This window comes from Marmota monax, unplaced genomic scaffold, assembly GCF_021218885.2.
Source record: "Marmota monax isolate L192 unplaced genomic scaffold, Marmota_monax_Labrador192_F-V1.1 WCK01_AAM20220418_F8-fsc00082, whole genome shotgun sequence".
In the NCBI taxonomy this organism is placed as follows: domain Eukaryota; kingdom Metazoa; phylum Chordata; class Mammalia; order Rodentia; family Sciuridae; genus Marmota; species Marmota monax.
In genome coordinates this window covers 8,224,347-8,252,117 of record NW_026695207.1, presented here as the reverse complement: position 1 = coordinate 8,252,117, position 27,771 = coordinate 8,224,347, and the positions used below count along the sequence as shown (strand labels likewise).

General features: G+C 45.4%; 1 protein-coding gene and 1 long non-coding RNA gene across 2 annotated transcripts; one reads left to right on the top strand and one right to left on the bottom strand.

Moving 5' to 3' along the window:
- The first annotated feature begins 2 nt into the window (after positions 1-2).
- Positions 3-22,943, top strand: Sdha (succinate dehydrogenase complex flavoprotein subunit A). The gene is made up of 15 exons (XM_046430381.2): positions 3-157; positions 5,576-5,662; positions 6,721-6,882; positions 9,231-9,374; positions 9,592-9,756; positions 10,855-11,003; positions 12,596-12,720; positions 14,415-14,583; positions 14,937-15,132; positions 15,845-16,016; positions 17,319-17,437; positions 19,274-19,385; positions 19,579-19,709; positions 21,095-21,208; positions 22,278-22,943. The coding sequence occupies exons 1-15, from the start codon at positions 95-97 to the stop codon at positions 22,362-22,364; spliced, it is 1,995 nt and encodes a 664-aa protein (XP_046286337.1). The 5' UTR covers positions 3-94; the 3' UTR covers positions 22,365-22,943.
- On the bottom strand, positions 22,335-27,771 carry LOC131423661 (uncharacterized). The gene is made up of 2 exons (XR_009225518.1): positions 27,126-27,771; positions 22,335-26,695 (listed from the first exon to the last, which is right to left on the bottom strand). It is a non-coding gene; the product is annotated as an uncharacterized LOC131423661 (long non-coding RNA).

Genomic DNA, 27,771 nt, shown 5'->3' with positions numbered 1-27,771 from the left:
GGATGCGCAGGCGCGGGATCTTCCCTGCCGCACTCTGGGCGCGGCGGGGTGCGCAGGCGCGGTTTGGCGCGGGGCCTGGCGGGACGGCGTAAACATGGCGGGGGTCGGGGCAGCGTCGCGACTTCTCGGTGCGAGGCGCCTGGTCCTGACCCAGGCGGTGAGTCGGCATCGCGGGAGGGCAGGACCCGGGCGGGTCGGGGCCCGGCCGGCAGAGTGCAGCGCATGCCGAGTCGCCGCTCCCTTGCCCGGGTTGGCAGGGCTCCTCCTGTGGCGGCAGCCCGCAGCGTCCCGGTGAAGGTCACGACCCTAGCCGGGATAAGGCCTGGAGCCGCGTCCTCCAAGGTCACCTCGCCGGCGCTGTGTGGAGGTCGCTACGGGGCCGGCGGTCGTGAGATCTGGGCTGTCTAGGCTCCACGGGCCGCTGCTGGCCCTCCTGTGCGTGTCCACCGGGAGACCTTGGCAGTTAGGAACCTTTATTTTAGATTTGGTGCGGTGGCCGTTGAGCACCGTTTTTTTTTTGTTGTTGTTGTTTGTTTTTGTTTTTTGTTTTGTTTTGTTCTTTTTAGCTTAAATGACGGTGTAACGTATTTTGGCATATCATACATACATGTGGTACAACTTCCAATTATTGTGGCTGTAGGTGATGTGGAGTTAGCCTAGTGGTGTGTTCCTACATGACCAGAGGAAAGTTACGTCCACTTCATTCCATCGCCTTTCTTATTCCACCCTCCTCCCTTTCCTTCTTTCTCGCTGTGTAATGCAGTGAACTCCACCCCCACCCCGCCCCTGTTATGTGTAAGCATCTGCAAATCAGAACGTTCAGCCTTTAATGTGTTGGGATTGACTTATTTTATTTAGCATGATAGTCTCTAGTTTCATCCATTTATCGGCAAATGCCATAATTTCGTTCTTTATGGCTGAGTAATGTTTCATTGCTGAGCACTTTTAAAAAAAAAAAATCAGAGGAAATGAGCACACTGACGGGGGGGGGGGGGGGGGGGCATGGGACCAAGCATGTGTGTACCGGGTTGGGATGGGGATCAGGGTTGCTGTCCGGGTTGTCTGAGTGAACGCTAACATGGCGTGTTCATCCTCAGCCTTCCAGGGCTTGCTTTAAGTAAACTAACTTTGGATGGTTTCATTATTTGATTCTTTTAAATGAACTAACCCACCTACCTACTTAATAGTTTAATTACAAAGAAGAAGTGCCAGTAGAAGTCAAGGCATTCAATAGTAGTGTCGTGCATTGTGCCTGTAATTATGACTGCAATTTTCTCCTTTTTGAAATAGAGATATTAAAGATTATGTTCAATTAAGTATGAGAAGGATTAGTTGACAGCCACTCCTTTAAAAACCAGAAGGCATTATAAACGTTTTAATAGGTGCTGTGGTTGGTGCATACAGAGCAGACCATCCCATTCCCATCTTGGCCCTTAAGACGCTGCAGGAAGTAGAGTCCTGGTCAATGGTGCTTTTTCAGAAAATGACAGGTTGATATTCTGTGATTGTAGCAGAGTGGTTTGTCCTTACTCAAGAAGGTTCCCAGTGGTCCTTCTGCTGTGGAAGACCCCAATTGTTGTTGTCTTTTATCCAGACTAGAATAGAGGAATTCTAGCTTTGAACTTCTATCTGAAAGTGGGGACAAGGTTTTGAGCATTGAAATAAATTTAGTTGATAACCCTTTATTTTCCTAGTGGCTGATTGGAAGTGGTCTTTTTCAAACCTCAGTTGAATTAACTGTTTGCATTTTTATCTGCATTTTCCATCTAGAATCTTCACTACTGCCCTGTGATTTGGGTTTTTAAGAAGTCGTTTTATCTTTATGAGGATAGCTTTTCCTTGAGAAATTCTGCCCCCAAGCAATATATTTATTGGCATGTAAGATTAGTTTTCTTTTCCCTGAAGAATTGGAGTTTACAAAGAAATAGTCAAACTAGCAGGGAAAAAAAGTTATGGTAGTCATCTGAGAAATGGCTTTGGAAAGTAGATGTTTGGGGTTACTCTTTATTGAGAACTGCCTTCAAGTTATCAGTTTGCCAGACTTAGCTCACCTTTGATTTCTTTTCCTGGCCCCAGTGCATTGACATGATTTGAAGCCGTTTGATCCAGAGGAAGAGTAAAACCAAAGACTTTACATAGTTGTTAACCATTCCCTTCTGATGAAGTTTTTTAAATCCTTCAAGATGAATATACAAAATGTTGTTTTAGGATAAATCAATTCCTTTTCTTAGATGAATTGTTCCAAATATGTTTTGGTGATGTATTTGAAATTACATTAGTTATGCTATTACAGTAATAACAGGTTTTTTTCTTTTGATTATCATAGCAGTGGCATTTAGTTCTGTATTCTGCATAATTTTTTTTTAAGAGAGAGAGAGAATTTTTTTAATATTTATTTTTCAGTTTTCGGCGGACACAACATCTTTGTTTTATTTTATGTGGTGCTGAGGATCGAACCCAGCGCCCCGCGCATGCCAGGCGAGTGCATTACCGCTTGAGCCATGTCCCCACCCACTGCGTAATTTTTTTTACCGGTTCATTTGAAAATCTTTGACTTGGGTTTACATATAATCAGGATTTTAATCTTAGAGTCAGAGGTGTTTCCCAATATTCTCTGGATAGTGGGGAAGTATAGGATCCGAGCTGGAGTCCCCCAAGTTTTCAGTTTCTCCCTGGAGCTAAGGAGGGTTCTGTGAAGTAGCCCTTTAAACTAGCCAGGGTTGTAGCTCACCACCCATGCTTTGTATCCATTTGAGATGTATTTTAAGCATCTGTATTTGAAAAACAAATATTAAAATTTTTAATGAAAATAATTGCACATCGTTGTTAAAAAAGTTAGTGAAGGGGCTGGGATGTGGCTCAAGCGGTAGCGCGCTCACCTGGCATGCGTGCGGCCCGGGTTCGATCCTCAGCACCACATACAAACAAAGATGTTGTGTCCGCCAAGTACTAAAAAATAAATATTAAAAAAAAAAAAAAAAAAAAAGTTAGTGAATACAGAAAGCCTTGTATGGGGAAAAGAAAACCTTGCTTTTGCCAGCAGTGGGGATAATTTTGAGGTGTTTCATTGCCCCCTGCAGGTTTTCCATTGTAGACATTGGCTTTCTGCCTTGTAGAGGATTTAGTTCACCTAAATCACCCTACTTCCCCATATCAACCATTTTTAGGTTCTTATTGACTTTTCTTTTTTTTTTTTTAATATTTTTTAGTTGTAGGTGGACACGATATCATTATTTTTACTTATTTATTTTTATGTGGTGCTGAAGATTGAACCCAGGGCCTCAAATGTGCAAGGCAAGCACTCTACCACTAAGCTACAACCTCAGCCTTTATTGACTTTTTTGTAGTTGCATAGATTGTGTTTTGTTTCTTGGTCATGATTTTGTAGGCATGCTTTATCAGGTGAGGCCCCCCTTTGCTTATTGAGGGTAATGTTCTCACGTTTTCCTCCTTTTTTCTTTATTACCTAATTCAGTCATCTAAACTTCTAAGCTATTGAACAAAGTCTTATGTGCCTTTCAATTGTACTGCAGGTAGATTTCCTCATTCATTTTCATGTTTCCCTGTTAGAAAATGTTTCTTCTTCTCAAAATAATAATAATAATAATCACAAAAATTTTGTTTTGTGTGTTTCTTTTCATTTTTACTTTTTGCCATACTAGGGGTTGAACTCAAGACCTCATGAATATTAGGCAAGTGTTCTATCACAGAGCTAGATCTACTACCCTTTTTAGTTTTTATTTTGAGTCTCTCTGCCTTGCGCAGGCAGGCCTTGAACTTAGACCTCTTGCCTCAGCCTCCTAAGTAGCTGGTATTATAGGTCTGTACCCCAGGCCTGGGCAAAATAAGCTTTATCTAAAGACAGAAATTTGGTTAAATTGAAATTAGTCTCCAAATTAAAAAATACACCCTACTGCCTGGTTGGGAAGATAGCTCAGTGGAAGAGGAGCACAAACCTGAGTTTGACTTCAACACTGCAAAAAATAAAAATATCCCCTGCAAAGTCCAACTTCAGAATAAAGATTGGTGTCATTTTTCACAGGGAGAGAGTGATAATTGTCGATTCGGTTACGTACTCTAGTAACTGCCACTTTTTTGGGAGTGGGTAGCGGGTGTACCAGAACATCTTAATGTACGTGAACATCTTAAAGAAATGTATAGCGACCTCACCATTTCCATTTTGAGTTGGTACTATAAAATGTACTGCTGTCACATAGTAACATGTTACTATGTTCTCTATGTTAATGTATGCCATAGAGAAACTGTACTTAGGCGGAAGAATTTTGTTTTTTCCTTAAATTCATTTTCTGAAAAAAATAGAAAACCTAAATTGGCTTGTCAGTATGTTTTTGAAATAGACTTGTGATTGTAGAGTCGAACACTTTAAAAATTTAAAAATTCTTTAAAATCCAAGAAACTACCTTGCAATTGGGACTGTTAAATAAATCCAAGTGTTTATGCCAACTGTCATTCAAGCTTAGCAGTAGAGGAAGCTTGGCATAGGAGTCCAGCTCTGCCTTTGCTTGAGAAGGACAGACCAGCTGCCCTCCAGCCCAGCTGAGTGCCTTTACCTTGCAAATTCCATTCCTGTGATCCCCTCTTGTTTGTCTTACAGAATCTGCCCCCACCCTCCACAAAATAATGGTCTTTTCCAAGTAACAAAGTACAGGAAGACATCTCTCTTTTCTCCTCCTCTAATTGCTGGGTATACTTCCTAAAACTATTCTTTAGGATTTTCTAACTCTCTTTTATTTTGGTCTTCTAAAGTGCAGCCTCAGAATGGAGAACATATGCCCCAGCAGCTGACCCAGTCTTACCACATGGAAAGTGTCTCTCTTACACTGGGCCACAGTGTCACCGATACAGATATTTTTGAGTAAATTTGTATAGAATGGGACATTTAAGCTGAGACAAGACAAGTTGTGGAGGTTAACCAGTTAACAGCTGGGACAGCCCTGCAGATGGGCAGCACCAGAGGCCTGGTGGACAAGAGAGGGTGTGGCTAAAGGCTAGCTTAGTGGAGTCCTCCTGTGTGGGGTGGAGGGATGCCATCACTCATTCCTCTGAACCAAACTGCTTTTACTAAGTGTTATACAGCAGCCTGTTCCAGAAAAAGAATCTCCCTGTCCACTGTCCAGTGCCTTTTCCAAGACTACAAGGCTTTGAGTGCTAAGATAGAGCAGTAAAAATGCTTCTTTACTTGCAAAACTACTGTGCAGTGAGGTGGCATTCTCCCATTTTCGACCTAAGTAATGTCAATTAGGACACCACAGAGAAGGTGAACCTTTTTCATTTTATTTCTGATCCATTGAGTTTCCTACTGGGAACAGAAAAAGCAACTTAATTCAGAAGGCTTTCACTGGAATATCACCTTAGGTGGAGAGGAAGCCTTGGAGGGGCTGAGTCCTTGCCCACTGATCTGTCTGACCTTGGAGTTTAAGTCAAGGGCCCCAGGTGAGCTTTCTAGAACAAGAACAGGGGTACATAGAAAGGTTCATGATTTAGAAGGAAATTTTAGTTTCAGTTCCCTTAGTGTCTGTGGTCCTTAAGACACTAACAGTCTGTACCTTTGCAGTGGCCGGCAACGCTCCCAACATGGGCCCGTGGTGTTCACTTCACTGTCGATGGAAGGAAGAGGGCGTCTGCTAAAGTTTCAGAATCGGTGAGTCTGTGGCTTTCTGCTGCATTAAACAGCTTTGTTGGCCTAGAGGGATCATAGCCTAGACCAGTTCATTTCAGTGCATTCACATATTGCACATATTTAAAGAAATTCTCTTGGATATTCAATCCATGCTCAAATTATTTTTAGTACAGTAATAGTTATACAAATATTTACAGATATTGACAGTTTTGCTTGTAAAGTTCTTAATGTATCTATAGATTAGATACAAATGAATAGCATTTGCAGTGGTGGAAGATGGATTCTCTACTCACAGTAGGGCTGTGTAGCCACATGAGTGTAGGGTCTTTTTTTTAAATATTTTTTTTGATATTTATTTTTTAGGTGTGGATGGACACAACACAGTGCCTTTTATTTTTATGTGGTGCTGAGAATCTAACCCGGGTCCTGCCCGTGCTAGTCCCAGCCCCAAGTATGGGGTCTTTTGAGTTTAGTGTTCCTGTTCTGCTCTCTGTTGAGAATGCTGAAGTTTGCTTACGGCTTCTTACCTCAAGCTCATGGTGGTCACTGCATATCCTTGGCACCTTCTCATAGGAGCCTGACTTGGGTCCACGCCAGGTCAAGTGCCGTGTGCATACCTAGAATAAAACAGCACTGCAGAGTTCTAAGTGGGGACGTGAGCATGACAAGAGTGGACAAGTAAGAATGATATATGCAGAGCTGGAACTCACTGTTGTTGCTTTCCTCTGCCTCTGTACTCCCCAGTTGACACGTTGGGGTCTTAGTGGTTTTAAGCCTCCTTAGAAATGGATTTTTTTTGAAATTGTATCTCTAAGTGTGTAATATTTCAGCTAATGTTGGGTTTCCTGGTCCATGGGACAGAACCTCTGCTATTCATTAAGTATGGTTGTTGATCCCCCTTCCATGAGGCTGCCCCACTGGGCATGTGTGCTTGGCCCTAGGATAAGGTTGGGGACCTCATTGCTCTTTCCTTTTGATTACTCCCTTCATTTTCTTTAGGCTAATTAATCTGCTATCACCATATTCTGAATATTTGGCATGGTTGAATGTGTGATTGACAGCTGAATTTTCTTTTCTAGATTTCTACTCAGTACCCAGTGGTGGATCATGAATTTGATGCAGTCGTGGTAGGTGCTGGCGGGGCAGGCTTGCGAGCCGCATTTGGCCTTTCTGAGGCAGGGTTTAATACCGCATGCCTCACGAAGCTCTTTCCTACCCGGTCACACACTGTCGCAGCACAGGTAAGAGAAAGTTTTATCTCTCAGTGCTCTTGGTGCAACAGTGAGGCTCTCTTTACCTCAGCAACCTCCTGCCTTCTCCGCAGAGGAAAGCAACAACAGTGAGTTCGAGCTCCTCCTTGTTTGCCAGCTCCCACTGGCTCACTCACTACTGGGCCTCTTCCCTGGGACCTGTGTGGCTTCTCACATGCAGGTCTTTACTGACTGTCGCGCCCAGTCCTGCTTTTGCCCCTGTGGTTCAGTTGCCTTTGCATCCCTCACATGTTTGAAATGTGTTAGTCAATTTGTGTACTATGAAGAAGGTATGAGGAAATACCTGAGGTAATCAAATTAAAAGGAGAAAAGGTTTATTTTGGTTCATGGTTTTAGAGGTTTCAGTCCATGGTCACTTGATCTGGTTGCTTTGGGCCTGTGATGGCACAGAGTGTCATGGCCAGAGTGTGTTGCTGAGGAGGCTGCTCATGAGTTTCACCAGGAACTGAAAAAAGAAGAGCGACATTCCAGTGTCCCCTTCAAGGACATGCCCCCCCACTCCCCCCAAGACCTCACTTCCTCCCACTAGACCTATCTCTTCAAGATAGCGCCATGGGCTGGGACCAAGCCTTCAACACATGGGTCTTTGGGGGATATTCCAGGTGCAGACCATAGCACCTGATCAGGGTGTATGGCGGTGCTTGTAGACGTGGCGTGGGCACGCAGATTAGAGGGACAGTGGCCTTCGAAGTTCTCAGTGTAGGGAAGAAGGTAAAAGTAAGGTGAGAAAACAGTGCTTTTATGATTTTGTTCTCTGATTCTAGGATCACTGTAGATAATATCCAGATTGTTCACAGTTCACCAAAGTCAGTGTTTGGAACACGCTTCTGTTAAGAGACAATGGATGGTTGGTTCCAGGAGCCAGGAAAGGCCTCTCTGATCACAAGATAGGCAGTGTTCAGGTCACATGGTGTTAAAGTCCCATGGCAGTAGTAGCATAGTCAGCAAAGGGTAGCTCAGCTTGAGTACTGGTGCTCAGGAGGCCTGCCCCGGGGGCTGGGATCATATGGAGGCCAGGGACTCTAGTCGGAACTGGGAGCTCAGGGTCAGCCTCTGGTGATGGCAGGTTGTGGCTAGCATTGGGATTGCATACACTGTTAGGTTTTTCTGTTATTTCAGACCAGCTTTCTGTGTTCTGCTATGACTGTGGAGTTTTGTTTTTTGTCAGGATCTCCTTGGGTTTGTAGTTGGAGGGTTAAAGAAAGAAGGAAAGTCACTGGATAACTTGTCCTCTTGCTGCAAAGTTCTCAGCTCTGTGCTGGTGACATCAGAACTGGAAGGAACCTCATAAGTGAGGAAACTGAGGCACAGCAGTAAAGGCAGGAAGGGATTCTGCTTGACTGAAAAGTTGTGATAGAACAACAATTGGAGAAAGGGTAGAAATGTGTATTAGTTTGTGTTCTGTTGCTGTAACGAAAATCCATGGCTGGGTACCATATAAAGAAGTTGGATATTCTAGCTCAGTGTTGGAGGCTGAAATCCTGAGATCAGGCAGTCTCATGCATTTGCCTCTGGGAAGGGCTCCTTTGGTGACAGCATTTCCTAGTGGATAGCTTTGTGGTGAGAGCATGTGAGAAGGAGAGGTCACATACAGAGACAGGGAGCCAGAGCAGGAAGCAACCAGTGTTGCTCTGTTATAGCAGTCCCCTGCAAGACCGACCAGTTCCCATAAAACAGACTCAGTTCCTCCAAGGGCATGCCGAGAGGGCCTGAGCGCCTCCCAAAGGGCCCACCATCTCTTAACATCCTCACACTGAGGACCACACCTCCAACACAGCCTTGTGGACACACACAGATCACATCAGTGTTCCTTTACATGTGGGGGGAAAAAAGATTATCTAAAGAGGAGAAATTGAAATTTGAGTTGGGGAAGAAGAGGGTGAGGGTTAACATTTATCTCTGTATTGTTGTATCTGGTGACTCTGCGGGATGAGACAAGGTGATGTCCATGCATAGCCATAGGAAGTGGGGTGCAGGGCTGGGTGGCTCTGAGTTTAGAGTTGTATTCGTAGTGTTTTCAGCATACAGCTAGAGTGCCATTGTCATGAAATCACTGGTGGGTTTCTGGAGTGCTTTGTGGCAGCTCATTAAGAGGCAGGCAAGTTTATGTGCATCTTTTCCCAGCAGCCCTTGCATGTTGCTGCTCCTCCTTTGCAGAGAGGGATTAAATGGCTTATCTAGTCAGCTGAAGCTGTGACTTGGGACCATCCTGCCTCGCTCCCCCTCAGCCCTTGTAGAGACTAACCGCACAAGGAAGAGAGGCCTGAAGATGCCCTTGGGCTCCATCAATAGTGTGTAAGGAATGCATGTGTTTCCAGGGGGGAATCAATGCTGCGCTGGGGAACATGGAGGAGGACAATTGGAGGTGGCATTTCTACGACACTGTGAAGGGCTCTGACTGGCTGGGGGACCAGGATGCCATCCATTACATGACGGAGCAGGCCCCTGCCTCCGTGGTCGAGGTAAGGGAGTGTGGTCAGCCAGGGGAGGGGGAGGAGACACGCTGGCAGGGGCTTTTTGCTGCAGCCCTGGAGCTGAGTCACCAAGGTGGCTTCTGTAGCCTTGGTGTTTTCACAGAGTACCTCAGTGTGGGGTTTGCAGAGTCATGTTAAGGTTGTAGTCCAAATTCCTAGAGTAGCTTCCTCCTTTAAGGTTCCTGTTTGTTTTTGCGTTTTATAGCTAGAGAATTACGGCATGCCATTTAGCAGAACAGAAGATGGAAGGATTTATCAGCGTGCATTTGGTGGACAGAGCCTCAAGTTTGGGAAAGGTGGGCAGGCCCATCGGTGCTGCTGCGTAGCTGATCGGACCGGCCACTCACTCCTGCACACCTTGTATGGAAGGGTGAGGCCGCCTGGGTGTACAAGAGATGGGATACAGGAGAGTGGGAATGACTCAGGGATGGTGGAGCCAGCTCATGGGTTAAGAACAATAGGATAACTCTTTAAGAGCTGTGTAGTAATTGTTGACCTGAAAGTACTGGACAGGTGCTGCAAAAGCTGTCATTTTGACAATTGTATTTCCTACATGTATTTTGGAAAATTGAATGTCCAATTCAATGTGAAAGTTGAACTTATGGCCATCACAATCCAAGTATAAAAATAGACCTGTCATTTTAAGACTGTTTTACTGCCTTCAAGTTCCTGAATTGATTGTTTTGTTTTAATACTTAACTATAAAACTGCTTGAAGACTTATGAGACAGTAGTCATTGGATGGTCAGGGCCTGCTGTGACACAGCTAAATCATCAGTATTCTGAACTATTTTCAGATAGGTGGGTCAAGGTGATAAGTTTCCAAGTCTTCTCTGAGGCTGACTATGATGACAGATGCGTAACAGGACTTATCTGTACTACAGTTCTCTCTTGGGAGTTGGCTCAGGCTCCTGAGAGCCTCTTGGACTTGCTTTGAGGACTGTCAGGTCCAGCCCTTGCAACGCTGCCCAGTGGGGACCTCTCTGTGGGTGGAATTGGGCATGTCTACACTGTGCGGCTGGGCAACGCCAGCCCACATACCACTGCAAGTGGGGCTGTGTGACCGGGAACTCAAGGTTTTGTTGTGGACCTTGTGGTACGTGGGTCTTACTCTGGTACCATGCAGCCTCCAGAGAGCCTGGAATGCCACCTGAGGTCATGCCAAAACAAGAGGTGTTACAGAAACGTGAGCATATACTCCATGGTGCAGGTCACCAGGGGTTTGCTTTCTCCTGTTAATGTGTGATGCTTTCTTAAGTTCTTACAGTGCCATAGGCTTTGATAACGAGAACTGCAGCCTGTTATCTATTTCAAACCCCAGTGTCATCTTAGCATTATGGAGTCCATTCATTAGCAGAGCCAAATCAAGCCCTCTAACCTTTCACATGCTTAACCATTCGCATTTTAAACACATTGGCTTAACACTTAACTCGAATGCAGTTTAGAATGTGGGGTCCTGTGTCCCACAGTCTTTGCGCTACGACACCAGCTACTTTGTGGAGTACTTTGCCCTGGACCTCCTGATGGAGAGCGGAGAGTGCCGCGGAGTCATCGCACTATGCATAGAGGATGGATCCATACATCGCATACGTGCGAAGAACACTGTCATTGCCACTGGGTAGGAACCTCATTTTTGTATTTGCATTTCATCTCTCTAGAAAAGTTGAGTTTCATAGTTTCTTTAATAAAATGTGGGCATTCTAGAGTAGTGCTTTGGATACAGGCTTTAGTGTACCATTATGTGGCAATGGCCATTCCCAGGCTTGGTCCGTGCCTGGTAGAGGTAGCAGGAGATCTGTGCTGCCCTTGGTCATAGCAGAGGCTGTCCTCAGGGTGCAGTGGAACCTTAATGATCACTGTCCCTCCTGCTCTAAGGTGAAGGAACTGAGGACTTGTGAGAGTCATGTGACATTTCCTGGTGTAACCTTTCTGCTTTAATGGTGACTATACTGATTGGTTCATAGAATAGAAAATTGCTATTTGTGCACATGATGAAAATAATTAAATTTTAGTTTCTGTACCATCTTGTTTACCATTTTAAAAATTAAGAAGTTCCTCCACAGCAAAGGAAACAATCAGCAAAATGAAAAGACAGTCTGTGGATTAGGAGAGAATATCCACAAACCATTTTGTCTGGTAAAGGGATGATATCCAAAGTGTATAATCAATGCATCAACTAAATAGCTACCCAAAAAACATCCAGTAAACAATGGGCAGGACCCAAATGGACATTTACCAAAGAAGACAAAGTGACCAACAGGTTTGTAAAAGGGTGGTCAGCATCATTAATCATCAGGGTCCACAAGGCAATATTGTCTTATACCTGCTAGAGTGGCTGAGGTTAGAAAGACATGAGGTGACAAGGATGTAGAGAAAAGGGACCTTGGCAGACTGCTGGCAGGAGTAGAAATTGGTATTGTGGAGTTCCCGAGAAAACCAAGGCAGGAACCTGCTGTGTGATCCTGTAGCCCCACTGTGCTGAGGAAGGAAGCCAACATATGACTGAGGTCCCTTCACACACATGGTTCACATAGCCCAGGACAGAGGGAGCCCAGACGTCCTTTGCTGATAAAGGAGATGCTGTGTAAATAGGCCATGGAGCATTATTTAGCCAAAAGAAAGAAGCAAATCCTGTCATTGGCGACAGTGTGGTTGAACCTGGAGCATGTTGTGCTAATTAAAACAGCCCAGTGCATGATTTCATTTACACATGGAATCCAGAAATGTCAGGCTCTAGGTGGTGATTGCCAGGGTGGGGGGAGTCTGAGGGGAATGCTCTCTGAGACTGAGCACACAGCCTGTGGGCCTGAAGCTGGCCAGGAGAGTTGATCTCCATGTCCATGTCCCCAAGAGAGGATCTTTAGGTGAGGTGACACGTGTGTTGATTATCTCCCTGGTGGCAATCCCTTCAGTGAGTGCACTTATCAGAACATCCTATTTTGAATCATATATCAGTGAAGCCAGGAGACAAAAATATAATAAGAAAAATCCTTAATGTTTACTATTTTTTTTATCATGAGTATCTCTTCTCTGTGCCCTTATCCTGCATCCCAAGGTGGCACCAGTCAGTGGCAGGGCCTCTCCTCAGTGTGGTATGTGCACTTCTTGAAGATAGTGCCCTTGAGGCTGCTGTGTCTGTTGTGTGGTCCCAGGGGACTGGAGGTCCTGCCTGGGCTGCTGTGTACAGTCATCATGCTCTGTCATTTCCAGGGGGTACGGGCGGACCTACTTCAGCTGCACGTCTGCCCACACGAGCACTGGGGATGGTACGGCCATGATCACCAGGGCTGGTCTTCCCTGCCAGGACTTGGAGTTTGTGCAGTTCCACCCCACAGGTAGGATGGGTGCCTGGCCTGGGTGGGCTTCTGTCCTGTAAGCATGTGGTGCATCCTTGGTGCTCTCCAGGCTTCACTTACTAACACACTCGATTGTGATTCTTGGGTTCCCAGGGCAGTTCAGGTCTCCATCTTCTATATATATATATATATATATATATATATATATATATATATATATATATTATATTTGTTTTTTAGTTTTAGGTGGACACAATATCTTTATTTCATTTTTATGTGGTGCTGAGGATCGAACCCAGTGACTCATACATGCTAGGCGAGCACTCTACCTTTCAGCTACAACCTCAGCCCCTCGGGTCTCCATCTTTGTACTCCCAGCAGAGTCCAAGCCCTGCCTCGGTGGTGTTTGCCCCAGTAGCAAACAGGGATTGCTCAATTTCTCCCACCCAGGGGCAGGTTTCTCATGTACTGCTGTGTCCAGAACTTGAGTCAGTATTTCCTGAGTGGAAGTTTGAGAGCCAGGGAAAGTATGTGACCAGAGAAGTGGCTGGGGTGGATCGTGGGAAAACATGGGCCCCTATGGCAATAGGGTATGAAGTTAGGACTCAGCTTTGACAGGTGGCACTCTGTTGCTGGGATTAGGGTGTGGACAAGGAGGAAACTAGTTGTGGGGGAGGTTAGTTTTTCCTGGGCCAGCAGATGGCTGGAGATGCTAATAACATGGGTCGGAGACTTGAGTTCAGGGGAAAACCCAGAGTCAAGGCTGAGAGGAGCCTGTTGCTTGAGGCAATGTACCCACCACTCCTGGGCTGCTCCCCTGGCCTCTGCAGGGGTGAAGAGCCAGGGCTATTTCCCTTTCCTGTCAGTACATCCCTTCTGAAGCCTGGCAGGGATGAAAACTAAGAAATGTAGATGTTGGTTTTTGTTACTTTTGTTGTCCAGTGAAATGCCACCAAGCTTCAGGGTCCCACTCATGTGCTATACGTGGGGCTCCATTTCTTTTCCTTCACAACTCTGAGAAATAAACCACCCAAAAAATGGCACCAGGAAAAACAAAAGCAAAAAGAAATGCAAGAATTTGCATTCTTATTTTTAAAGCATGTAGCCCTTTTGGTGTGCTCAAGAAAATTTTAACTTCAAATTACATTCGTTTGTTCATTTGGTCTCTCCTGTTAAAGTTCAAGGCTTGGCATTCCTCATTTTCATTACACTGAGGGACAGGGCCAGAGGCCAGGTTAGGAACAAACAGTCTGCACCATGCTGCCCAGGTTTGGACTTGGGTTCTGCCCTTGCCAGCCATGTGGCCTGGGCCAGGTAGTCAGCTCTCACTTGCTGTCTCTGAGGATGGGGTGAAGAGAGTAAATATGTGTACGACAGCTGCCACTCTCCACAGCCATGAGAGTTACTGTCATTGTTGCCATTTGAATTCTTTAGATAGGAATTTTCCATGTTGGTTGTTCTTAAGGTAGTCACCACATTGTCATGGTGTAAAATTATTTTCAAAAGTTGAAACAGTCAAGGTGGTGATCATGCAAGGGTTTTAATCACTGGCAGCCCATCCTTCCTAGACTTGCACTTTCAGCTCTGGCTCTGCTTCCTACTCCCCTTCAGCATTTCCTTTTTTTCTCTTTGCACTTTCCTCTGCCAACAAAGTGTCTTGAAAAAATTGGCATTTGAGATGTGTGTTTGATGGTTGTGAGCTTACAGGTGTTTAACGACTTGCGTTTTTGCAGGCATATATGGCGCTGGCTGTCTCATTACTGAAGGATGCCGGGGAGAGGGAGGCATCCTCATTAACAGTCAGGGCGAGAGGTTCATGGAGAGGTACGCCCCTGTCGCGAAGGACCTGGCATCCAGGGACGTGGTGTCTCGGTCCATGACTCTGGAGATCCGTGAAGGAAGGTCTGTATGATTCACTTAGCAAAGCCCTAAGCAACTTAGTAAGATCCTATCTCAAAAAGCAAAAGGGGCTGGCTGGGGTTGTGGCTCAATGGTAGAGCACTCGCCTAGCACGTGTGAGGCCCTGGGTTCGATCCTTAGTACCACATAAACATAAATAAAATAAAGGTATCATGTTCAGCTGCACCTAAAAAAAATAAATATTTAAGAACAACAACAACAAAAAAAAAAAGTAAAAAGAGCTGAGGATGTAATGCAGTAGTAAAGTGTCCCTGGGTTCAACCCAGTCCCTCCCCCAAAATGTGTTGAGACTCACATGCTATTCATCCCTCATGTTGAGATACTCTATGTTGCAGAGGCTGTGGCCCCGAGAAGGACCACGTCTACCTGCAGTTGCACCATCTGCCCCCTGAGCAGCTGGCCATGCGCTTGCCTGGCATTTCAGAGACAGCCATGATCTTCGCCGGTGTGGATGTCACCAAGGAGCCAATTCCTGTACTCCCTACTGTGCATTACAACATGGGTGGGATTCCCACCAACTACAAGGGGCAGGTAACAACAGGGCCCATCCCACTACTGTCTCCTTAGATCTTAGAGGGAATATCAGACCTCTTTTCTTTTTTTAATGTTTGGTGGTTTGTACTTAAAATCACCTTTGCTGCAGGGTAGGGGAGTTCTGTTCTAGGCTTGCATTCACTTAGTAATAATAGCTCCTTGCCAGTGGAGCTGATAGATAAAATGCCAGATGTAGTTTTTCTATTTGTAACTGCTTTCCTGTGCAGTATTATGTTGTCTTTACAATGACTGTGAGTCAGTGGTTTTATGATTGCATCAGAGTGGTGCACGGTGCATAGGAGCTCGCCACTCGCTTGGTTCCTGGTTGGAGCAGGGGCAGGGAGTGGAAGGGTCTGAAGGTTCCTTCTGCTGTGGTTCCACCTGCCAGGGAACATAGTTGGAGCTGAGACTTCATGGTGGTCCAGTCAGGTGGGAAGTGGGGCTCAAGGAGTGGCTCCTGGAAGGGAAGGCACAGGTGCCAATGTAGGGTTCTTTGACCCCCATCACAGAGAGTGTTTGGAGGCAAATGGGATTTGGGGATGCAGTCAGAGGATTCCCTAGGAGACAGATACCATCCTTACTTCCCTTTCTTTTTTTTTTTTCTTTTCTTACTTCCCTTTCTTGATCTCAAGCACAGACAGCTGCTCAGGTAGAGGGGGGACTTAGGGTTTAAGACATCTTATTGTGTCACCCACAATCTTTCTTACAGGTACTGAAGCATGTGAATGGCCAGGATCAGATTGTGCCTGGCCTGTATGCCTGTGGGGAGGCTGCCTGCGCCTCAGTGCACGGCGCCAACCGGCTTGGGGCAAACTCCCTCTTGGACCTGGTGGTCTTTGGCCGGGCCTGTGCCCTGAGCATCGCACAGTCTTGTAGGCCTGGTATGTGTTCTCTTCAGCCAGAAGTCGTAATTTATTGCTGGAAAGGAATTCTAGTTTGAGGAAGCAGGAGGCCAGACAATGTGGTAGTGATGTCAAAATGTCAAGACTGGTGGGTGGGTTGGGAACCTCAGTAGTTAACATAAGGGTTTCTTGGTTCCTTTTTTTTTTTTGGCAGTCATGTTCTGCTTAGAAAAGTCACTGCTAGAAAATTGTTATCTTGAGGAGAACTTTATTGCACATTATTTGCCTAGTATAAATTGTTTACTTGCAATGAAATTTTGAATAGTAGGGATCAATGAATATATAACTTCTGAGTACTTATGGAAAAATGGTCCCACCCTGAAAACTAAACAGAACTGACCCCTATTAACAAAGGCACAATGCGAGCAAACTTTGGGTTGTGGCCCCTCCCTTTTGAGAGTAGGTTTCAGTTGTTGGCTCTTCTTACGCAAGCTTAATGTGCTGGAGAAAAAAAGGTGCCACTTGCTGGGGTGCAAGTATGTTCCAGACATCAAGAACAGGAGGTCACTGTGCCTCCAACCTCATGGAGGCTGTCTTGCCTCTTTGCTCAGGACGTCCCATAGGACCCTGGCCCTTTGCCCTGTTACCTTGTCCTGATGCTGACTGTGGAACATTAGTTCTGTGGTTCTTAGACAGTAGGGTTGAAGCAACACGCTGGAAACAGCACAGTCTCCACCTACTGATAAAACAGCTGGAGAGGGGCACATGGCCAGAGGGCAGGGAGCATCTTCACAAGCTCCCTGAATCAGGCACGGCTTAGGCCACCTGCAAATGACGCTTTGTGCTTGTGCAGCTTCTCTGTCCTCAGAGGGAGTGTCCTCCCTCTGTGGCACTGCCCTTTGAGCCGAGGATCATCACCACTTCTCATCAAGCAGGGAATGAGATTCCCTTCTTTGAAAGGGAGAAAAAGTTTGAATATATTGTGCTTTTAGCCAGGCACAGTGGCGCATGACTGTAATCCCAGTGAGTAGAGAGACTGAGGCAAGTTTAAACCAGCCTCAGCAACATAGCAAGGCCTTAAGCAACTTAGCGAGACCCTGTCTCAAAATAAATAAAAAAGGGCTGGGATGTAGCTCAGTAGTAAAGTGCCCCTGAGTTCAGTCCCAGTACTAAAAAATGAAATAAAGTAAATAAAATGGGCTCAAGGTCAGTAGGTGGTTTCTTGGGTCAGGATGGGCCAGGACAGTTGGTTCATTTACTGCTGTGGTTTCCAAAGTCTTTGAATGCCTTTGAGACAAATTTGAGTGTCTTTAAATTCCAGTGTTTTGATATTGTTTTTAGGAGATAAAGTTCCTCCAATCAAACCAAATGCTGGGGAAGAATCTGTCTCAAATCTAGACAGGTTGAGATTTGCTGACGGGAGCATAAGAACCTCGGAGCTGCGCCTTAGCATGCAGAAGGTAGGACAAATTCCTGCGCCCTGCATAGTGTGAGGCCCACGGCAGGACATATAGCCCTTGCCATATCAGGGAAGTGTGTTCAGGTGGATAGGAGCCTCACTTAGACAAGAGTGCGCTCTTTTACACAGGCCATAACTCAGCACTCCAGGGCAGACACAGTGGTGCTGTGGACTTGGCCTTCTCTGGTACTCTGTGCTTTAGCTTGGCCTCCATCTGTAGACCTGCCCTGGCTGTCAGGTGTGTCACAGCCAAAGGAGGGAGTACAGCAAGCCCTGTTGGAGGCCAACACAGCCCCAGTGCTTGTATCTCTTTGCCCAGAAATTAATCAGGTCAACTCACCTAGTTTCCAGCTGCTCTAGAGATGTTGTCAAACTGAGCCTATTGAATCTAGCCAAAACCAGGAAGTGGGAGAAGGGCATCGGGTGGAGGCTGACCTCTGCAGGTTCACCTGGGTGGACACTGTTCCCAGGGAGGTGGGACAGGATGGTGGGTAGCGCAGGCCATAGGGCCTAGAGAGTACCTAGTGAAAGTTTCAGTTTGAGAACCTCAATTTTAATTTTAATATGAATGGCTACATGTAGTTAATGGCTTTGTAATGGATTATAGGCTTAGATGGATAAAAATACTATAGAAAACAGGAAGCAAATTCTTCTATTATAGGGATTCTTGCTCCATGAATGAGAGCTCTTTCTACTGGAAATACTTGGAATAATTGATGCATGTAAGTTTTCTGAAGAGAGGCCCTTTCCTTGGGTCCTGTCTGAAAGGGGTCCAGTGACAGACACAGACAACACCAAGAGAATGTTACTTACCATTCTTCTTAGGGCTGTTTTCTGTCTTAAGGAGAGACAGGTTGGCAGGAGGAAGGCCAGGTGGCCAGGTTATGCTCTGCAGGGCCTGGCAGTTGCAGTGTTAGGGTGTAAGCCAGCGCAACCCGCGTTGGGTGTGGAAACTGCATGCCCGTGAGGCAGGTGCTTTGACAAGGAGACACTAGAGGTACCCACCAAGCAAGGCTTAGCCGGGCTACTGCTCTGTGCCAGGCACCATCAGATGCCAGACTTAGCCCTGAGCAAACAGACCAAGGTAGAATATGTATTTCCAAGGTGAAGTAATTTTCTTGCCAACTGTAGCTGTCACAGAAAAGACTGAAAGAATTGAGGTATATATTGGAAAGGAATTAACAAAATAATAATCATTTACAGATAAGATTATCTAAAAATTCCAAGAGAATAAACTTAAAAACAAATAAGAATGATATAAAAATACAGTAACTGGGCAAAAGATTCACTTAAAAACTTGGTTTAAATTCCAGGATTTTGGAGTGGTGGGGGGTCTTATGAGAAACCATTAATTGATGGTGTGCATTACAACTTTATGATTATGTTTTAATCTAAAGAAAATTACTAACTGTCTGGGCAAAAGATTCACTTAAAAACTTGGTTTAAAGGATGGAGAGGTAGGAGGGTTGCAAGACTGAGGTCAGCCCAGGCAGTTTATCAGGACCTTGTATCAAATTAAAATAAAATGGCATAGCCACACACATCAGTAATCCCAACAACTTGGGAGGCTGAGGCAGGAGGATCAAGTTGGAGGCCAGCCTGGGAAACTTAGCCAGACCCTATCTCAAAAAATAACAGGGACTGGGATGTAGCTCAGTGGTACAGCACCGCTGACTTCAATTTCCCAGTACCAACAGTAATGATGATGATAAAGTAAAAAGGGCTGAGGGTATAGCTCAGTGGTAGAGCACCCTAGGGTTCCATCTCCAGTACCATAAAACAAAAAGTTTACAACCAGAGCCACCACGCCTGGCTTACAAAGGGTATCTTGTTATAGTCCATGCAGAGTCATGCTGCAGTGTTCCGTGTGGGAAGCGTGTTGCAGGAAGGCTGTGAGAAGATCAGCCAGCTTTACGGAGACCTGAAGCACTTGAAGACATTTGACAGGGGTAAGCCCTGGGTGCACAGCTAGGATCTTGCCTTTTGTGGAGCCTGGTGGTGTCTGTCCTGTTTATTGCTGACTCTGCCTTTCCTGTGACTGAGGGTCAGACCAATAACTCTGCCATGAGCCCACAGTGACAACCCAGAGCATCTACATGGTGGGGTCCTGTCTACTTCTAATGGATCCTTGTATGTCTCCAGGAGTGGTCTGGAACACGGATTTGGTGGAGACACTAGAGCTGCAGAACCTGATGCTGTGCGCTCTGCAGACCATCTATGGGGCAGAGGCACGGAAGGAGTCACGTGGTGCTCATGCCAGGGAAGATTACAAGGTGTGATTTTGGGATGCACTTCAAGCCTGGTGTCCTGTCCCCTGTTGTCATTCTGGCCCCCACCAGTCACATGCCCTTCCCCTCTGCATTTCACTCCATTTTCCCAAAAGTCAATCCAGGAAGATGAGTTTTTCCCTGGTAATTATTGTCACCTTTGTTCTCACTGCCTTCAGAAACACAGGATCTTTCTTGCTTTGAATCAGCATCTATTGCTGTCTGTGGCAGTGTGTTGGAGCAGAATGAGCCTGTTTCTTACTTGGGTGGCGGCCACAGGGGCAGCCAGGTCCATGGATGTAGTGCCTGAGGCTTGGGAAAGGAATCACAGATCTGGTTCTGGTACCGTGTTTTGACAGTGGATTGATGTCTGTGTGGAGCATGCATGTTGGATGCTCTGATGATGGCAACATCAGGGGCTTAGGTGCAGGTGCAGGATAAAAGACACTAGCCCCAGGGTCCCATGAGTAAGATGCAGGCTTTCATTCAGGAGAGTGCAGGTGACATGGATGAACAAAAAAAAAATGGCTAAGCAAAAGTTGCCATGTACTGTGATGCTTCACTGATTTATCCTGCACTGATCAGGTGGATGCAGGAAGAGATGGGCCAGTATGACCCCTGTGTGCCCTAAGGGATGGAAGCTTCTCCAGAGCATGCTTTAGGACTGAGGTGAACAAGCCTTCAGGTGCGAGGCTCAACCTTCCCACTGGGAAAGCTCATCCCTGGGAACATCTGCAGAGCCCAGGGACTGCTGCGGCCACTGGCCTAGGTTCATCTTTTGCCCACCATGTGTCCTCAGTAGCATCAGCCAACTCTATTAGAACACAGGGATTTTTTCACTAGCATTCCGCTACTCTTTGAGAGCTTTTGAAATTTTTAACACAATTGTTAAAATATTTTAAAAAGGTTGAAAGAACTGGGTGTGGTGGCATGCCTGTAATCCCAGTGGCTTGGGAGGCTTAAACAGGAGGATCGTGAGTTCAAAGCCAGCCTTAGCAATGGTGAGGCGCTAAGCAACTCAGCAAAACCCTGTCTCTAAATAAAGAGATCTGGGGATGTGGCTCAGTGGTTGAGTGCCCCTGAGCTCAATCCCTGGTACCACACACCAAAAAAAAGGTGGAAAGAAAAGTTGGAGTTTCCCAGGGTATAGCGCAAAAAGCGAAAGTATTTGATAAACTTTAAGGTGCATAAATGAGATTTAATTCTCAACATTCACCTATGAAGTCATAGAAGATGTAGAAATGGACACTGGACTCATGCTGACCCTTGGCAGGCCCCAAATTGTCAGTGGTGCCCCCACCTGACTGGTCTCTTCACATCATTGTAATGTTCTCCGGGTTTTCTGACGAAGTGCTCTGTGAGTGGTGAGTAATATATACTTCTGGCATCAGGTGCGGATTGATGAATATGATTACTCCAAGCCCATTGAGGGGCAGCAGAAGAAGCCATTCAGGGAGCATTGGAGGAAGCACACTCTTTCATACGTGGACATCAAGACTGGAAAGGTATGTGGGCTACATCTGCTCAGGGATGTCCTTGGTGGTAACTAGCTGAGAGAGGCCACTGTTGGCATATCTGAGGCACCACTGTAAGGACACTGAATCAGGCTTCTCCCTGTGCTGGCTCAGGGAGACTTGATACAAGGTCAGCTCCCTTGTGTGGGCCAGGGCAAGGGCCCTGGGCAGGGAAGAGATGGTGACTCTGCAGAGATGGGGACCCAGCCACTACCAGAAACTCCTCTGGAGCTCAGGGGTCAGGAGAGACTCCTCCCATTCTGTTCCCATGGCCCAGCCTACCTGCCAGCAGCTGCAGAGGAGCCTGGGAGATGTGGTAGCATCCTTTGCATCCCCCATCCCCCTACAGCATGCAGAGAGGCAGCAGGTCAGGAGACCCCGGCTGAGGTCTTGTTCTACTGATGCATACCTGCCCTTTCGACATTTCCCTGGGTTTTAGGGTTTAGAAATAGGCCAGTGCATTGACACATGCCAACAATCCCAGCCACTCAGGAGACTGAGGAATGAGGAAGGAGGATTTGAATTCTAGGCCAGCCTTAGCAACTCAGTGAGGCCCTGACTCAAAAATAAAACTAGGGATGTGACTAAATGGTAAAGGCTCTGGGTTTGATCCCTAGTACAAACAAACAAAAAAAGATTTGGAAATAATTAAGTAATTTTTATCTTTAAGCTTTTCATTGCTTCTAAGAGTTTTATAATCATTTATCTGGGCCTCCAGAAATTAAGGTGAAGTCTGTTGTTACTTATATAGAAACCTAATGTGTCTTTAATTCAGAAGTTGGCCATCTTTCAGCATAAGCCTATTTTTAATAATGTTGGCTTTTTTTTCATTATAAAATACTCATTTTAGAAAGTCTAGAAATTATAAAAAGAATGAAACATTTACATCCATCAGAGATAATCCATTATTTTGAAATACTTTGCAAGTGTTATGTAAGGGTGTATATACTTTTCCTTGGGTACATATTTATGTATATAAAGGCTCATTTTCAAGTAGAAAAAACAGAGGGGATGGCTATCTGTGGATCTTGCTCTACCTGCCCTGATCTTTGTCTTCAAGGTCACTCTGGAGTACAGACCTGTCATTGACAAGACTTTGAATGAGGCTGACTGCGCCACTGTTCCCCCTGCCATTCGCTCCTACTGACTGAACCTAGGGTCGCAGAGGTGGCTTCTGTCGCCATGTGTCACAGCTTGCGCAGCTGCTCCTGTTGAACCTGTCTCGGTAGATGGTAGATTCTGTGCTCGTGAACAAGCAATACGCTTCACAGATGTCATCAGTCCCCTGGCTAGCAGCTTGTAAGGACTCAGCATGGGGGACAGCTTTGCCTGTCTTTATCCCTTGCTTTATCATCCTGGGCACAATCAAAACAAAATGAGCAACCCTTCTTATATTTCCAAACCCATTTAAAACCTGTACTGTTTGGCTGTAGGCATATGTAATTTAGCAAATGTAATTATCTTATTATTCTGTCACATCAAAATCCAGAAATTCTGTTGTGTATTCTTAAGAAGAATTTTCATTCCTGACAGCAAAGGAAGAAAACTTCTCCTTGTTCTTGTCCAGTGGTTCAGGAGGTGAACTTGTGAAGAATTGGAGCGACTAAACCCTGAATGAATGAGACTGATGGAGTAAATGGGTTTCCTTTTAAATCTGTTCTCTTTAAAGGTACAACTCATTTTAAATATGAATCCATTCTTTATAAAATTCTTCCCTAAAAAGTAATCTGATTTTGTTTCTAAAGTGTCCTTTTGATAAGAAGCATTTCATAAGGCAAGCAAGGCAGCACTGGGTTCACCTTGTCTTTGAAGTCGTGTCCTGTAGGGCAGTAGATGTGGGGACCCACATGTCCTCTGCCCTCATGGAGTCACATTAAAGATGCACAGTATGTCTTCTTCCCATGTCCAGTGCCCAGTAACTACGTGTTGAATTCCTTATTTATTCTTTGTGCCAGACACTAAGCTAGACTTTGGAGAATGTTAGGGTGTAATAGAAAATAAAAACTGAATAATAGGGTGGACAATTCAGTAGAAAAGTTTGGATGTAGAATGGAGTTAGTGTCTCTTTAGGTTCTTGACCATAAAACATAAAAGCAGAAAGTTAGTGGAAATCTAGCCACTGAAAATGACCTAGGAGTTGGTTACATAATGGAGCCGTCTCCTCACCTCCAGAAAAAGGGCCATTGTATTGTGCTCAGTATTAAGAAGTGAGCTGTTGGTATGCACGGCAGTGTGGATGAGTCCCAGTCATCTCTCCTGGGAGGAGCAGCTGGGAGAGTACACACTGTGTGATTCCATGGGCGGAAGTCTGGAGAATGCAAACTAGTATCTTGGCAGGAAGCAGCCCAGTGGTTGCCTGTAGACGTGGGATGGGCAAAGGAAACGTGAGTGGTGAATATGTTCATTATCTTCTGCTAATTGTACCTCAATAAAGCTGATAAAAAGGCTGACCAAAAATAAAAGGCTATATTGAGGTAAAATTTCTCATCTCTGTGAATGGCAAACACCCAGATGTTTGCCTTCTTAATGTTTCCTGTGAAGTGGTGGGATGCAAGGATCCATGCATTGCTGGTGGGAAGGCAGAACCTTACAGTCATGGAAGAGAATAAAACTGCATGTATGTTTACTTGCTGAGTCAGTGACACAGCAGTTCTACTTAAAGGAGAAATGAAATGAAAAGACTGCACAATCCTTCATGGTGGCATTCTTAAAACTAGAAACAGCAAGATGCCCATTTCTAATGGAAGGTATATTTATCCCAGAGTGCAGCAGGTGCTGCAGCTGTGAGAAGGAAAGGAAAGGGAGCCCTGTTTAATAGGAAGCAAATACAGATCTGCTCACCTCTTTTTTATTTTTTTTTCCCTTAAGATACCTTAAAAGTAAAGTGAAGGATGAGGCCATGCAGGGGCAGGGCTAGAAGTGGGACCAAATAATGTTTTACATATTTCCAAATATGTAAATGTTTGAACACAGTGTTAGAACACGATGTTAGAATACAGCACGCTATACAGATTTAATGAACTGTAGCACTATAGTTTAAAAACAAGTGAGGCCACTAAGTAATCCTAAATTCCATTCAGTAATCTCATTACTAGTTTTATCGGTATTAATCCTTTGAAATTATGTGCAGTGTGGATTAAAGCTAATAACTATCTTAATGTTAAAACTAAAGACAAGAATTAATTTATAAAAATCTGTAATCCAAAGTATATACAGATAATTGTTTAGACTGAGATGAATGAACTGAACTGCCTTGAATTGGATTCACAGAAGCCATGCCAAAGACAAGAATTTGGAGGGGCTGGGGTTTGGCTTAGCAGCTGAGTGCTTGCCTAGCACGTGCAAAAGCCCTGGGTTCAATCCTCACTAAAACTAAAAAATAAATACTAAAAAAAAAAAAAGAAGAAGAATTTAGAAGTGATCTGGAGAAGCAGTTGAAAAGTAGGAGGTATGAGGCAGGGGAAGCACTGGTGTGTTGCAGAGCTGGTTCTCACTTTGGGCACCAGGTTTCAGGGGTCCAGCCTGTACCCAGGTGCTGCCACCCCAGAGCCTGTCCTCAAGCAGCTGCAGCGCTGGGCCTGGCTGACCTCATGGCATTAGCAGTGTGCAGCCCTCCCGCATCTTGACAGGGATGTTAGAACATGGCACGCTGTATAGATTTAATGAACTACAGCGCTATAGTTTAAAAACAAGTGAAGCCGCTAAGTAATCCTAAATTCCATTCAGTAATCTTATTACTAGTTTTATCGGAATTAATCCTTTGAAATTATGTGCAGTGTGGATTAAAGCTAATAACTATCTTAATGTTAAAACTAATTTTTTCCTGAGAAAAAGACAATAAAATCCAAGAATTAATTTATAAAAATCTGTAGTTCAAAGTATAGGAAATCTAGGTATGAATTCATCCTTATTCATTTAAAGAAATCCACATTTCCTAGTTATGCCCCAGGAGCAGTGGACAGTATCTGGATTGTGGTCTCTATTATCATTCGCCACTAAAAGGAACCAGCGCCGCTTCCTGAGTAAGGGCTAGAAATGGTGCCAGATGAACCCAGAACCGTATTCCAAGACAGAGCAAGGAAGTGCACGGGAGCCTTTGTGGAACAGGTTAAGCATCAAAAGCCTAAGTAAAATAAAGTGCTAGGTAGTTCTCTTTCATACTGAATTCTGAAAGAATAATGACTGAAGCCATGGGAGAAAGTGTCATCCTGAGAGAGGAAGGGGGTACTGGGCACATTCGGTTCTATCCCTAGAATCTACAGCCAGAGGCTATAAGGGGGGCAAGGGGAGTATCATCAGTATGCAGTGTCACAATCCAGCTATTAGAGAACCTGAGTAAGAAAATGAGCTAAAGTGGCTTAGAGCCACTTGTTAAATGTACATAAATGTGTGTGCATGGATGTCCTCAGGTATAAAGACAAAGGGCACATAACTACTTGGTGTCCACTCATTTGAGGGCCCGCTGTGCCAAAGCCAAGGTGAACAAGCAGGTGCATTGTAGAAAGCCTCAGAAACCCAGAACCTTAAGGAAAATGAGGCATGTTCTAACCAGCTTACAGAAATTAGGTCAGCCAACTGTGGGGGGTGTGCACCTGTAAACATAGTGACTGAGGAGGCTGAATCAGTACAAGATCCAGCCAGCCTTGGCAACTTAGCATGACCGTGTCTCAAAATAAATAGGACTGGGGATGTGGTAAAGGGCCCTTGGGTTCAGTCTCCAGTACCAAAAAAGAAAAATTAGGCCAAAGACCCAAAATATCTGGGTACATGACATGATTATCATTAATGTAAGGAGAGTGTTATCTCTCGTTTAATTTCTTGACTTCTGGAACGTTTAGACCAGACCTGGTTAGGAGGAATTGAATCCGAGATAGGTGAGGAGATAGGTGTCTGCACCTGAGGAAATGGCCTGCCTCTTACTGTTGCAGAGGGCTTGGGTAGTGCCCAACCTTTATGGCAACACCCCACCTCCAAGTCACAGGGACTGTGGAGAGGACTTGTAAGGCATAGTAGCTTAGAGCAGCTCAGCCCAAGGGCTGGTGTGACTCAGCACAGTTCCTTTGTGAATGTGTCAGGGCAACATCTCTGTCCTGAACGCATCCTTTGTGCATTTATATGGGAACATGTCTTTAATCCTTAATTTCTTCCTGGTTAACTTCCCTTCTCAGTCAGCCTTGCCTTGCTGCTGCTGAGAGATGCCAGAAAAGTACAGAGAATCTGGCCTTGAACCTCCTCTTTTGCTTGTTTGGCCTTGGGCAAGCCAGTAACTTCTCAGCCATACTTTTCTCAGGTGAAGTGCGGGCCAGGGTGAAGACAAAGTGATGTGAGCCTCTTCTCAGCATCTGCTTTCCCTTGAATGGATGAACTACCCAGACTGCAGAACAGCACTCCTTTGTGCCTCTTAGGATGGAAGACTGTAGTTGTGGCACTCCAGGCTGGTGAAGCCAGGAACCTGCTGGGTGGGGCTGAGGATTGCTGCTGGAAAACACATTCAGCCACAAAATTTTAGTTGTTAGTGTTTGGAGAAGAGAAAGGGAGGCCGAGATATGGGGGAGAGGATAAATATATATTTCAGAAGAGAAAATTAGAAGCCACTTGAATTCAGTAAATGATGGGGGAAAAAAAAAAAAAAACAAAAAACTCGCCGGTTAAGGTGAATGCCAAAGCCACAGGATAGGCTAATTTATTTTATTTTAAGTATTTGAAAAAATGTCTCAATAGATGCCTTGTAAACAAGCGAGAAAGGCAAAAGGCAAACAGGACAGGACGACAGTGTGGAAGCTGATGGGATCTATACCTGTGCCCTGTGTGCTGAATAATGGATCAAGGTCCACAGGGAATAAGTCTCAGGTGACAATAAAAGGCCTTGTCCTTGCAAGTGAGGTAAAAGCCCACGAGGAAAGCTTACCATATCCGAGGGACGAATGCTCCCATTCGCTGGATCAGGAATTGAAGAGCTGGGTAGTCCTATGAAAGGAGTTCATTTAGACCCTGAACTGCATTAAGACACAGGCCTGGGTGGGAGGTTCGTCTGACGGCATAAGCAGGAAGGACCCAGGAGAGTGACCCCCAAACTGCGCATTTCCCAATATGGAAATTCATGCTAAAGGCACACTTTAAGCTGCACTGCAGAGTTAGTACCCAGAGAGAAGGCCCCTTGTCTTGTGTTTAAGGACGCAGTCTAGGAGGCGCGGGTCAAGGGAGACCTTGATGCTCTTCCCTCCGAGACCCCGGACTCCTCCGCTGCCTTTCCGGCTAGCTGAAGTCACCTGTGCAAAGGCGTAGGCTCACGCTTCACCAACCTCCGGAAGGGGGCGGTGGAACTGAAAAGCGCGAGTACGTGGAAATTTGTATCCTTCCCTCCTGAGCTTTCAGCGTTGGCGTCCTTGGTTTTCGCGTTCACCCTTTTCTCTCTCTCAACGTGATGTCATCAACTCAACAGAAGCCCTTGGGCATCACTTCCCATCCCGGGTCCGAGCGCGCTCCGGAAGCCCGGGTCCGGCTGGGCGGACGCCCCGGCGTTGCCTGGCAACGGGGTCGCGAAGGATTGGTCG

Bases quoted from the DNA above. Each gene is read 5' to 3' on its own strand.
- Sdha (XM_046430381.2), top strand. From the start codon at position 95: ATGGCGGGGGTCGGGGCAGCGTCGCGACTTCTCGGTGCGAGGCGCCTG. The intron at 5,663-6,720 runs GTGAGTCTGTGG...TTTCTTTTCTAG, and splicing joins CTGCTAAAGTTTCAGAATCG to ATTTCTACTCAGTACCCAGT. The intron at 16,017-17,318 runs GTATGTGTTCTC...TATTGTTTTTAG, and splicing joins CGCACAGTCTTGTAGGCCTG to GAGATAAAGTTCCTCCAATC.